At 37.1% G+C, this 14039-nt stretch overlaps 1 protein-coding gene across 7 annotated transcripts in view; it reads left to right on the top strand.

Moving 5' to 3' along the window:
* Positions 1 to 14039, top strand: part of GNB1 (G protein subunit beta 1) — a 45915-nt gene that overhangs the window by 16723 nt on the left and 15153 nt on the right. For 2 of the 7 annotated variants that reach the window (XM_042794313.1, XM_033007489.2), the window contains exons 2-5: positions 3123 to 3185; positions 4635 to 4686; positions 11724 to 11831; positions 12399 to 12437. In XM_042794313.1, coding sequence (XP_042650247.1) covers positions 11775 to 11831; positions 12399 to 12437 — 96 coding nt within the window. In that variant the 5' untranslated portion in view covers positions 3123 to 3185; positions 4635 to 4686; positions 11724 to 11774. Of the gene's footprint in view, positions 1 to 3122; positions 3186 to 4634; positions 4687 to 6290; positions 6310 to 6644; positions 6663 to 7240; positions 7375 to 11723; positions 11832 to 12398; positions 12438 to 14039 lie in introns of those variants that run through there. The other 5 variants (XM_033007490.2, XM_033007488.2, XM_042794314.1 and 2 more) reach the window with 4 other exon arrangements.

Below are 14039 nucleotides of genomic sequence, written 5' to 3'. Positions count from 1 at the left end.
ACCTGATATTCCCTTGTTTTGTGTGTACTGCACACTAATATATGGAAAAATGTCTACTGAGCACAATGGTTGCTTCAGCTGGGAACTTGGCAATTCTTCAACAGAAGCAGCAGCCAATACCTCCCACAGAAACAGTCCAGCCATGCTAGCCTTTGACTACAGAAGTGTTTTCAGTAAGTTTTCGAAGGAGTTATACAATCTAGCATTGTCCCTACTAGGGTAATCCATTTGGCAAACCTGTTAGTAATATATTGCTTGCTTTTCAGAGCTTATGTGCCTGGAAATTATAGACACAGCAGATGATTGCCAGAAAGAAGGTATCAAATAAATGAGAACGGGTTGTATCCATTTGCCTGAGCATATTTGGATTTATGAATTTGTAATTACTATTTCATAGTTCTATAGGCTGTCCTTCAAAGCTGCTCTTGTAGGAGGTGACAGCAAAGTCTAGGCTTTCTGGAATACAGATCTGTACTCAACAAGAGAAGTATGAATTAGAATTAACTCTTGGAAGAGCACATAATACATGCAAATATCAAAACGTCCTTCACGTTTCCAGCTGCCTGATAGAGCTAGTTATGTTAATAGTTAGGACCAAGCTTATCAAATGGAGGATAGGGGCTTTTTTGCATACAGCATAGTCTTGAAGCATAGCTTTAAGTTTCAGACTTCTAATTACTGTTGCCTGGTGGCACAAGTGGAATTTCATGTTTTTGGCAGTGATTTGGAAAGGTTGTGTAATCTCTTGGACATCGAGATACTGTTCTATGATAATGATCAGCTATGTAGACTGTAAGAAATAATTTCAATAAACTTGCAATTCTTGGTTTCACAGACATTCTCTACCATGTAGTTGGTATATTATGGTGGTGATAAGTATTGGGTACCTCAATAGAAGCATCTCCATGCTAAATTAGTTGCTGCCTGCCTACGTACAGCCATCCTCGCTGGGTGTAGGATGCATCCCGTTCAGATGGGTACGTGTTGATACAGAAGATAGACCAGAGCAGCAAAGTAACTTCATTTGAAATTGTTGTTTTACCTTAATAGTAATATTGATGTTTGCTAGGTAGGTTTTGGGGTTTTTTCCTTTTTTTCCCCTTCATTGAAATCATCTCTGGTTAAGTGCCTTGGATAAAAAAAACAAAACAAAAAAAAAAAATTATGTGCCACTCTTGCAGGAGGATGTGTTATACAAGAAACTTCCAAGATTCAAATGTTGTAATGGTCATGGAGATTAGTTTTTACCTAGTGTTGGTTATGTTTTAAGCTACGTTATAAAGCCACTCAAAATACATGCGTATACAGAAGTGTGCACACACTGATAAAAATCCCCCTCTGAGCTTTTTTCAGGCTGAACACGTCCCAGTCTCTCCTCACGTGAGAGCTGCTCCAGTTGCTTAATCATCTTTGTGGCCCTTCTCTGGACTGTCTCCAGTAGCTCCATGCCTCTTGAGTACAGGGGAGCATGGAACTGGACACAGTACTCCAGACGTGGCCTCACCAGCGCTGTGCAGAGGGGAAGGATCACCCCCCCTTGACCTGCTGGCAATGCTCTTCCCAGTGCAGCACTGGATGCTGTTGGCTGGCTTTGCCACGAGGGAGCATTGTTGGCTCATGTTCAGCTTGCAGTCAGCCAGGACCCCCAAAACATGAAGTGGTGTGCCTCTCTTGGGACTGGTTTGGGGTGGGATCCCTCCTGCAGCGCTGCTGGAGATCTCCCTGCTAAAGAGGAATTGGTGTTGCCTGTGCTCTCTCCGTGTCCCTGCAGCAGGGGCATCTGTTCATGAAGCCTGATCAAACCTTGTCCTGGGACGGAGCCAAACCCTCAGCGAGGAGATGTCTTGTCTGATGTGCTGTGCCTGGCCTCACATCAGGTTATGTATGAACTGATGGTGTGTTTTAAGAAGCTAGAATGCTTTTGCTGCAGTTCAAATACTGGCCTTGACATCTAGTCAATGCATGTGTAAAGCAGTCTTAAGAAGGTGTGCAGGTGGAACTAACATCCAGAATATTTGGGTTTTAAGTCTCTTTTATGGACCTGTGGATTCAATAAATGTGTTTACACATCTAATGGCTCTGGAGAGGGCTACAGTGAATGTATTTAATCTTCTTAGGAGTTCACTTAATTTTGAGCGGTTGTTCAGATGTGCTATGATGTTAAAATAAAATACTTCTAATTGCTTTTCCTACTGTTAAAAGCTCCTTTCCTTCATTTCTTCCCCCTTTTCTTCCTTGCTTTCCCCAAACTCATGAAAAAAGTTGTAGTCGCTTTTGCAGAAGAGTTTTCTTCATGTGAAGATTTGTATTCTGGTGGATGTTGGAGTTGAGATAAATTTTGAGGCTGGATTGTCACCTTAGTATAACTATTTCAGTATTTTTAAAGCAAAACGAATGTTAGGCTGACAAAAGTTAGTGAGTACCTGTAGTAGGGAAGCTTTACCCAGAAATGATGATTCTTTGGGTTTTTTTAGTCCAAACTGCTGTGCTGCTTTGCTTGGAGCAGAAGGCTGTGGGAATGTGGGGATGCTGGGTACACCAACCATGTGTAGGGCTGGCTGACCTCCAGGTGCTTTGGTATAATGGTTTAACCACTTGAACCGTGCTTCAAGTATTCTGTGGTACTTTTTGTTCTCTCCTGTTTTAGAAACTCCAGTTCTTGATGTTGAGAACCTCAAGCTCTCAGCAAAGCAGGGTTATAAGGGCTGATTAAGGCAAAGTGTATGAAGCTGGTTACAAGAACTCTCTCTTTGCTGAACTAGTACTATGGTGTGGTGAATGAGTTGGTCTGTAATTTTCATGTTGCTTTTACCAGGCTACATTTTAGCTAAATGTGGAAGCTTGTGGCAATGCAGATCTTTTTTTTTTTTTTTCAAGTAGCTTGTCTACTTTTGTTCTTAAATGAACTCCATCTTTAATGTAGACTTGAAAGTATCTCAGTTGCCAGCATTGAATTCTGCAGGCATCACAGGATGCTTTCAGCATACCTAACTGAAAACTTAACCTGGTATAAAGAAAATAAACTAAACTTTGTGGAAAAGTTTGCTATTATGCTTCCTTACTCTTCTTGCAGGCTGGTTAAAGTAGCTTTTTTGTTTTGTTTTTGTTTTTCTTTTTTGCAGAAGGCATATGAAATCTGCAACACCTCTCCTGCATTAATGAGGGTGCAGCACAGGACAATAATGGTGTGTGTTTTGGCCTTTGCTATTGTGTATTCTGTGTGCTGTTAGTGTTCCAGCATAATTTTACTTGTTTACATTTCAGGTAAATTCTTTCAGAATTTCATTAGATTTCATAATCTCTGCAGTATGGGCAAATTTTTCTGTCAAGACTTCTGAAAGTTGGATATAGCCGATCTTTTTTCAGAACTTAAAATGGTCATGTCATGTGTTTGTGTCTTTGGGGGAGGTGGGGTGGGGGTGGAGTTTGGTCTGTGTGAGTTACTGTTTTATGTCTAAAAGTGTGTTGTTTTGGCAGTAACAAACAAAATTGCTTACAATCTGATGGTTTCATAATCACAGTATTAAACTGTTCATCTATAAATGAGTTTGGATGAGGATGATCCATATCCTAAGTAGCTTAACCTCCATAGCAGACACTGAAGTGTTTTGTAAATTTTCCAGCTAATAGTGAACTGTAAAATCAGAAAGACACATTACATGTAAGCATTTCAGTTTAAAGTATATGAAGTTGTAGACTGGCTTTCTGATTTAAGATTATTTTGCTTCGGTACATTCTTGCTTTGTGCGTAGAATAATAATCCACTGTCCTGATGCAGTGACTTTGAAGATGTACCCTCAGGTGTTCATTGACATCACCCATAGCCCTTGTCTTGCTGTGCGATAGAGACAGATCGCAGATGTTCTGAATGTATAAGCGGTTGTCAGTGTTTCCAATCTTGGGGTGAACTGTAATTATTACTTTGTGCTGCCAGAGGAAAAAAAATGTTCTGAAATTTCTTAAAATAAGTTTTTAAACCTTGCTACAAAGGCAATTTTATGTTAAATCATTACAGTCTTCCAGAATGTGTGTTAGTTACTTAGTGTGTCAATTTTTACCTTTTTACTTTTCAATATCTGAGTGATGAGAAGCTGTAACTCTTCTAGAAGAGTATTGTACTCCCTTGAGCTCATTAGTAGGAGGTTTATCTAACTTCTTTTGATAAAATAGATATCTTGATGTTTAACTGTGCTTAGAAAGCAAGTATACCCTAGGAACAGGATTGAGCAGAAATAATTTCAATTCTTTGAAAATGCAGATGGGGGGGCACTTTATAGTGCAGTGAAAATTAGTCTTTTATGACTTGTACTGTATTGTTACAATCCTAAACTCTAGTAGTATGGACTTGTGTATCACCAGGGGAGGAAAATTAATGACCTAAGGATTGCAAAATTTTTCTTGGAAAAAGACTGTTCAAAGCTTCATGACATGAGCAAGTCTTTTGGTTATGTTAGTATTATTAAAGGAATGTCCATTTCCCTCATGAAGAGAAGCTGGCTGTTAACATGAGCTAACAAAAAATAGTCTGTGCTTTGATAGCATTTGAAATTCTGCTAGATTTGTTAAGAAATCGTTGTTATTTCTTGATAATTGTACTAATCCTGGTTGTTTGGTTTTGTTGTTTTTTTTTCCAGAATTTACATGTTTGACAGCAGAAGTTGGATTTCTACTGTAGTGACAGAAAATGTAAGTAGAGAAATAAGGTAATTTATTTTTTGCAGTGCTTGAGAAACTCATACTATTTTTAAAAAGCAGCTAACTTCAGGTTTTTAGCTGTTAATCTGTGCAAACCTAAAGTATGTGTTTTCTGCTTTAGCGTGTGTATTCTTATGTCAACAGGAAGGATTTTAAAATGGCCAGGAAACCTGCTAAATAATAAATGTTAGTGCCTGCCTTCTTTCAGAAATGGAACTGGCAAAGCAGAGGGAGATGGTAGATGAAACTGTTTCATCTCAGTGGGACAGGGAACTGTAATAAATAAAATTATGAGAATAGTTTTTCTCCTGAATGAAAAATTACTTATCTACCATGTTTGACAAAAGAAGGCCAAACTTCTTTTGAGCGAAGTGGCTCTTGTCAGAATGTTCTTTTCAATGTGTCAGTATTATTTAAACAGAACCTAAAATTTTCAGAGTTTATATTCTGTGTATTCATAATTACTACTAGTATTCTTGGAACAGTGAAACCTTGATTACCTTCCAGACTATAACTTCAAATGTTTCTGCCTCTTCTGAAGCCCCTTAGTCTGTGAGGAGTATCACTAGTTAGCCGTGTTGTGTAGAAAGTATTTGCTCAGTTCAATTTATTACTTTCAATTACTAGATATTTACCTGTTTTTGAAAAAGCAAGCAGCAAGCTAGCTTTTTCCCCATCTCCTTCTCTAAATCTGTCTTCTGAGGTGTTCTCTAACTAGTTACCTTGGTCAACTCTAGATACCTCAGTGTTCTTTTTTAGAGGAGCAGAAACTGAATCTGAACATGGTGTTCCCAGTGTAGGCAAACCATTGCTTTTACTCAGTGGCATTACGATACTTTCAGTATTTTCTGTCCTATTTTCTATATAACCTTTTGTTTTAACCAGGGCTGGGTATTAAGCCAATGGTTTTGAGCTATAATGAGCTATTCAGTGCATGTTCTATAAGGTGTTTTTTCCATCAAATTAAGTTTGTATTGCAGAAGCTCGTGTGATATTTCTTATGTTGTGTTGTGTATACCTTTTCTAGGATTTCTAACTTATAAAATTATCTGTACCTTTTTTCTGGTCACCACCATATCTGTTAGATGTGTGTACTTCAGGATCAGAAGGCATCCCTGAATTTTTTTGTTTTCTGTTTTGGATCACGTAAATGGGAGACAGAATACCACACATTTGTTCCACAAGCAATTCTGATCTATCTTACTGGGTTTTCTGTTGGATAGAAGTCAAATGTGCATTGACACATACTTCTGATTAAATAATATAAAACCTCAGCTTTTCAAAGCAAATATGATGTCAAAACATAGGAACTAATGGTGGATTGTGTATAATTACTTTGTCATTGTGAAAACGTACAAGCCTCTGTGTATGTTACTAATAGGATTTATGGTATCTAATAGATTAGTACAGCTTCATTTAATCAGATGACCTGCTATGAGACAGTCTGGTAGGCATAACATGAACTCATTATTAAGGCTGTAAAGTTTTGTCTCTGTTCTTGCAAATGATTGTTTTGCTTTTCTTCTGGCTGTTTTGTACATATTGGAGTGATGCATATTACAGGAAAGATGTTGGGGGAACAAATATCAGTCTGCCTATTCATTTGAGAGAAAGGTGATTTGGCTAATCTTCTGGAAGTACTGTAGTTGGGTAATACTCTAACAATATAACTTAAAGTCCTCTGTGTTACTGGACTTTACATCAACAATGGGTTGGTGGGATTACTTTCACCTTTTGGTAGTAGTAATGTGTAGTAAAAATACCTTATAGCAAACAAAGTTAGGCCATCAAGTGATAGAAGTTCTAAATAGTTGACGTAATGATAGCTCTGACTTCAAATCTGTGTTTGCTTTTAATCTGTAGAGATTACTCACTCACAGGACCAGGCTATTTAAGAAAGTGTAGAAAACTCCATCCTCTATTTTTTTACAGGAAAGGTGTGAGAAAATGAAATAACAAAGTGTCTAGTAAGTATTGCCTCACTGCTGTTACCAGCTGGTTTCAGAGAGAACTTTGAATTGTTCTATCATGGTTTTCCAAGTAGTGAGCTTTACCTTTAAATTAGAATTATTATACTAGGATCCTAAGTATATCTCAATTTGCAGAAAGTATGTGGAAGTTCGGTAGATTTCATAAGGCTTTCTATTTGGTTCAAAGAATTTGTGCTATGTTCAACATTTAATTGACTGCCTGGACATATATAACTTTCCTCTTATGCAGGAATATAGCTCAAATACCTTAGAGAAAAACAAACCCAGAGGTTGTTACTTTTAGATGAGTGACCCAAGTCCTTTTGACATAGGTGACCTGTGAAGTTTTATCCTATATGGAAAGTAACAAATTATGTTAAGTCAATACTTGATTTTTCTTATGTGGGAAACAGGAGAGCAAAGTGACTCTTCTGTGGGTAACTTGTAAGAAGAGATTAGAGACTTGGGTCATTGGGAGTAGTGAAGAACAGTAAACTACCTTGCAAGTACGCATATTGTTGTCCCTAGCAAGGAGAGAATTATCTACAAGGTATACTTGTCAACAAGATTAGGAGGAATTAGGCTAAGAGGAGAGACGCTTAAGCGCTTCAGCCTCTGGAAAGGTCTTGAGTGAGTTCAGCAAAGTGAACGTGTTATTCTTGAGAAGCCTGCCTTCAAGAACACAGTAACATATTCAAAAGAAAGTGAGGTAAGCATGAGTTCAGCTGCTGTCTATTTATTCACAGCTATGGTGGTAATTTGGAAAAAAAGGAGTGTGGAACTTGACTTTTTGCACGAGGCTTGCTTGATTTAGAAATTTAATAAGTTCTTTGAAAACCTCAGAAATAGAACCATCATACGGATCAAGCTTACAGTTTCTCCTAGAAACCTTCTTTTAAAATGGGGTTAAATGCCTTTAGAACATGCCAAGAAACAAAAAGAGATTATTTCATCATATTCAATTGTGCTAGTTTGTGATGAACATAGATCATATATTGAACAGTCTCTGCTTGTTGCTTCTGTTTGTAATATGAATAAATCTGTATAATAATTTCCCATGTATCAAATGAGAACAGGTAAAAATACTTGTTTTCCTATACGTTTCCCTGACCTTACCTTTTGTTCTTGATTATTTTTTAAAGATTTTTTTAATTTTTTTTTTTTTTTAATGCAAGGTACTAGTAACTTTTGCTGATTTACAGTATAGCTGAAAAGTACACAAGAGGATGGAACTTTTTTCCTCCATGGATCTTATTTCTGTCATAAATCTAATTGCCTAAGACTTAGTGTAAAAGAGGAGTAGCCAAGCTGGTTGTCACATGAAGTTTAGAGTCTGCTTCAGAGAACTCCTATATTTTAATGCCCCTGGCTTCATTAGGATTTTCATTTCCTGACTGTTAGTGAGTTAGGTCATGTTGGCAGGAATTAGAACTTCCTGTTGATGTTGAAACTACAAAGACTACAAAGGGAATGTGGAAACAATTCCTATGGATGCTCTCAGAAATGCAGTTCAGAGGTTGGAGTTGCTTGGAATGCATAGGGGCTAACTTGTAACTCTAAAAGTATATCTAACTTCAAGATATGAACTTGTCATGGCTGTATGATGTTACCGATGGGAAAGATATCAGGGGTTGTATGCATTCAGCTACTAAGTGTCATGCAGTGAGTATTGAAACAGGAGTCCTACCTAGCAAGTGACTGAAGGCCAAGATCCACAGAAACTGCATTAACAATTGTAGTTGTTAAGTTCCTTGAACTCATTGCTGCCTGTGATAATGGAGACGATATCTTGCATGTAGTTGTAAAGGTTTCTGTAGTGTTGATAAACTGTTTTGAAATTGTTCATTAAAAGGAAGCCTTCCTTAAAACATTAGTGAGTGACTGTCTTGATGTGGGGTTCACAAATTAAAGCATTTTAGGAGCTTGGCTGCAAAGTAGGTAGGGCAGGTTATGCACGAATACCTGACTAACTCTATGATAATGTGCTTCTATGAAATGACTCTGAAGGTTGGGTTCCGTTAGTGTGCTTAATTAATTCTTAGACTGCAAAGAGTTTGGGTTGTTCTGCCCCTGTGTAAAGTGGGACTTGGAAGAGAATAGAGGCAAAGTGCTGAGGCGGAGTTCTGTCTTGAATTTGATGTGACTGTTTCTTCTGTAGCATAAGTATATGTATAGTTACTGTGCTAGGCATTTCAAAGGGTAATGGAGGTTTTATTTGTGTGAAGACAGACATGTATATTCCAGTTAAGCTATGATATTCCATCAGGTGGGGAATGTGACTTAATGTCCCATCAGAGCTGCTTCTATGGCTCTATCAATGTTCCCGCTTCTGTGTTACTTGAAGCTGTTGGGCTGCTTCATCTGGCTTTGTTGCTTGCAGTTCTTCCCTTCCGTGCATGCTATGTTAAACAATAAGGCACAAGCATCAAGTCATCTTATATGATTTCTTTTAAATTCAGTGTGCAAATAATCCAGAAGGAAACTACAGGGTTCCGTTTCTGTCCAGTTTCTCGATACAACTTTTTTCCTAGGATTAGTGTTCATTTCTTTAGGCCACTTTCTGTTCCATACAAAGAAGTTTGATTTAATTTAAATGTGAGAGAACTCTATTGCACAGTGCACAAATTCTGGCAGAAATAAATCGGCACTATTTTAAGCTGTATGTTACAGGAGAATGTATCTGCTTTGGCTGACGTTAGATTATTCATCCTATTATATTTTTAAATATAGCTGTATGTAAATCTCCAGTGTAGTTACCTGTAACTCTGCAGCTGGAATTCTGGTGTCCTAAATCTTTATCGTAATCTTGTTGCTGAGTTGCTGTGACCTTGAGCAGAACACTTAAGTTTTGGGTCGTAATTTTTTCCTCTGAAATAGGAATGATACCATCTCTAAATTCTTTGTACTCTGTCTGGAGTGGTTGGTGTTTGCTTAGTGGGAAATGGGCTTATATATTAACCTAGGGAATGGCAGAAATAGAACTAGATTTCAAAAAGCTAAAAGATCTGAAGGTTTGCCATTTATTCATAAGAACAGTCTTTAGAGTTTCTTAATTCCTTTATCATAAGAGTAGCACATATTATTTCACAGTATGTGTGAACAACACCAGGAGCTGTAGGCAGTGGTGACTGATGACTGCATGGTAAAAATGGTAGATACCGAGCCATGGAATGTTTCATCTTAAATGTAGAATGAACAAAACAACTTCAGAAACAAAGTAGCATTCAAAAGAAAATAAGGTGGCTATAGGATAATGGAACATTCTTGATGGGTTTTATCTTAACTGGATTTTGGACTAAGCTGAACAAGCAATGTTAAAGGGGCTTAAAGATGACCCTGGAACCAGAAGAGAGAAAGAAGAGACCTAGTTTCACAATGAAGTGAAAGGGTTTTGAAGTCGTGTGAATGGAGGTTTTGAGACAGAAGCTAACTAAAATTCCTTTTCTAAAATATTTTGGGTTTCATAAATTTGTGAATGATTTTATGACAAGATTCTGACATTTGTCCCTTGAGGTCCTTTGTTTGGAATACCAGCTACTATGAAGGGAGCTCTTAGATAAGTCTGGTTATGTGGGATAGCAGTATTTAGCGAATGTTAAAATCTTATTAACTCTTTGGAAACATCTTTTCTTTCAACAGTGATGTTTGCTCTAAAACTTCAATTTGCCTTCACGATATGTTCTCTGTTGCTGTGACTGAATAAAAATTTGGAAGTTATCCTCATCTTTCTCCTTGGGAAGGGCTTTAAAAAAACAAAACCTGCATGTTTGCAAAGATAAATAAGCTGATTAAATCTTAACCGAATAATGTGTAAAACTGCTAGCAAAGCATTTGCTTTATTTAATAGTAAAGGATCAGTTCTGGCTAATAAAATGTTCTAAAAACACACTATCAGTGTTTGTTTATAAACTCCTGGTGCTCTATGTAGCATTTGCAAATGGAACCAATTATCTTGTTCTGCAATAAAAAATAAACTTCATCAGCAAGTTTCTTCAGCATCTTATAATGGTATCATGCTGCAGAGATTTTGAAACAAAGTTTAAGAACAGCTGAGTTGTAGGTATGGAATGGTAGTGAAAACACCAACAGTAACTTCTTTCTGGAACAGTGGCTTTTAAAGATACGTTGTATCTTTAAAATGCTTACTATAAGTTGTATCTTTAAAAATGTTTATTATATTGGAAAACAGTACAGTAGTTGAGGAACTCTATAGGCAATGGTTGAAGGTTTTCAGTGACAGTTACATCCTATTGAGCCTTTATCTTGCTGGCTACAGAGTACAGCAGACAGAGGGATATATGTTAGTAATTTGATGCTTATTGATGCTAGGAAAATAGAATCTTAGAGGGAGAAAATGTCTGTTGGAAGCAGTTTCTCAAACTTGTCCCCTCAACATAACATTTAAAAAATAGTAGTTTTATTCTGACAACATATTAATGTTAGAATCTATTCTGGAAATCTCAGGGAGACATTTTGGTGATTAACAAGTACAGTCCTGAACAATATTTGTGAGTGATATCCTTTTGTCCAGATATCAGAACAACATTTCTCATAACTGCTGTGTTACAGACAGTGTTCATAATAGGTCTTTTTATAGCATTTTGCAAGTGCTTGTGTCAGTCTGTAAATACTAAAGGTGCTTATCCTTTGATAGGAGGATTCCTTACTCTATTTTTACGACCTGACTTTGATGAATAATGTTAGTGTTATCTGCTGGTTCACTCTTGGGAAATTTGAGTTTATACAAAACTGAATCAGAAAAACACTGATTAAAAAACAAAAGGGGGGGGGGGGGGGGGGAAGTGGCTTGGAGGAAAAGAGTAAGTCCAGATGATATTTCATTTACTGTGGCTGGGAAAACAAGCTAAGCATTTCTCTGTGTGGTAACACCTTATTCTGAAGAGATTTCAGAGAAATATTTTCTTATGTATTCCGGTACTTACAAACCAATTTGTGTTTTTCCAAGTGCTGTTTGAGATTGGTTGAAAAGACTTGTCTACTCTAGTAATTTCAAGTTATGATTTCTACTAATTCTCATTATTATTACCTGTCTTTCAGATTTCTGGTTGTTTCAGAGGTGGCAGTGAAGCACACCTTTAGCACAGGAAAATGAGTGAGCTTGACCAGTTACGCCAGGAGGCTGAGCAACTGAAAAACCAAATCAGAGTACGTATTGTATCGGTGGATCTTGAAGCCACAGTACAGATGAATGGTCACATGTAACTGCTTTAGGAAATTACTTTTTTGGTCTTTAATATTGCTTAGAAACAAATAATTACACAAATAATGCACAGAATGGATTAGATCAAAGTGCATGTTTACTGAAGTTTTTCTCAGCCAGACCAAAACCAGTGTTAAACAGCGTCCTGCTTAAAATAAGGTCAGCTGTAAGGTTATTCAGGGCTTTGTCCAGTTAGGTCTTGAAAACCTCCAGGGATAGAGACTGGACGGCCTGTGTGGACAAGCAGTTCCCTTGGTTGACTGTCTTTGTGGTGAAATCATATTACCTTTCTCTCAAAAGAAGAAAAAAATTTTGAAGTTAAATGCTCAATATAGTCACTGTGTTTTGACAGAAGACAGCATATTATGTTCATGCTGCATTTAGGGTGGGTCCTCTGGATGTCAAGCAGAAATGCTTTCTGAACCTTGCTTTAAGGGTGCTTGATCAACTTGAAAAAAAAAAATAAAGAAATGTACGGAACTTCTTAGTTCTATAACTTTCTTCTGTTGCAGGATGCTAGGAAAGCATGTGCGGATGCCACCCTGGCTCAGGTAAGAATTTAAGAATTTAAATGGAAATTTTCCTCCTTTACCTTCTTACACCATATTTTCGTTTTGTAAGTGCAATGAGTCTTTTTTGCCTCCTTTATAAACTTTTTCTTTTTGCTCTTAGGTGGTGTCTTCCAGCAATGACTATAATGTTTGTCCAGTTTCTGATAGAGGTAGCTGTGAGCAGTAGTTTCTCTAAGTGACTCAGGGCACACCTTCACTGCTCAATGGAAAATAATGCAGGGGAGACCCAGTGTTCTGCTGAGGGAGATGGTGATAGTAGTACCAATTGCATTAACATGATAATCTGAACCATAAGACCTGCTGAGGTTAACCTACTTATTAATTTCCACACGATGGTGCACTTATGTCTGAACTGCTTCTGAACCTGAGCTAATATGCTTGCATCCTGCTGTACTGTCACATTTTGATCCTACTGGCTTGGCTTCAGCCAATATTAACTTAGGGAAATGGAATTCTGTACTCTGTAGTACATCTCATGGAGATACTGTGGGATTTTTTTTTTCTGGAAATCTGGTAGGAATTTAGATCAGAACAGATAATTATGGCATTGAAAGAGGTGGCAAACCTTTGCTTTTTTTCTTCTAGACACATCATGAATCAGTTTACTCTTATCACCTACTTCAGTCCATTTTCTTGAATGTTGACTATTAATCCTGTGTGTCTTGATTTGGAATAGTTGGTACATAAGTGATTGATGTAATTTTATTAATTTAAAATGTAACCAAAATATCAGGTAATAAAGGTAATAGCAACATTTGAGTGCCACATATCTTGTGATATCATTATATGTGAGGCACATTGCTGAGTGTTTTCTGGGGAGAAAATATGAAAAAAGGAAAAAAAAATAAAAGCTTCAGTATTAGTTAATACAAGAGATGTCCGCCATGAAAGGAGTTTTATGTCAGGGAAGCATTATTATCTGTCCATCTGAGTCCTAAGCTGTGTTGATAGCATTTGAAAAGAAGCAGAGATCTTTATTCAAATGCACTTGCTAAAGAATTTTGTAACGTGGAGACATGTGAAGTATGCAGACATTATCCATAAAACAAACTTAGGAACTCTTGGATTTGTTGTGGTGTGCACTACTTAAAGTACTGGAAGTGTGTTGTGCTGTATTGTGCTTTTTTTAAACTGATACTTCCCTCCAGACTGGAGGACTGACTTACATTGGATTTAGCAGTGGAAGGACAGCTAAACTGATTACTTCCTCACTTTGCTATTCACTTACTGCAGAGACTACTTTTATCTTCAAGAAGTTAAATAAATCAAGAATACTATGAATTTAATAATCTTGTACTTGGAAGGGAAGGCCATTTGGATCTGAAAGCAAGTTATTAGTTCATCTTTTAAAAGTGGAGATGTGTTAAAAGCCTGATATACCTCCCCACACCCACCCGTCTGGAAAAAAAAAAAAAGTTAGTCTACCACATTTATCTATACAGGAGTAGAAAACCCTGATCAAAGACCTGAAATCCTAGAAGTCTGACAAGAAATGACCTAAACAAATTAATTGGATCATCTTTTATTATGATAGAGAGGCTGCTTTCTTCATTTGATAAAGACATGCTACATAAAATGATG

Source organism: Tyto alba, unplaced genomic scaffold, assembly GCF_018691265.1.
Source record: "Tyto alba isolate M040663 unplaced genomic scaffold, T.alba_DEE_v4.0 Super-Scaffold_20000042, whole genome shotgun sequence".
Lineage (NCBI taxonomy): Eukaryota > Metazoa > Chordata > Aves > Strigiformes > Tytonidae > Tyto > Tyto alba.
Note: the sequence above shows the minus strand (reverse complement) of the source record. Positions and strands in the feature narration are given on the sequence as shown.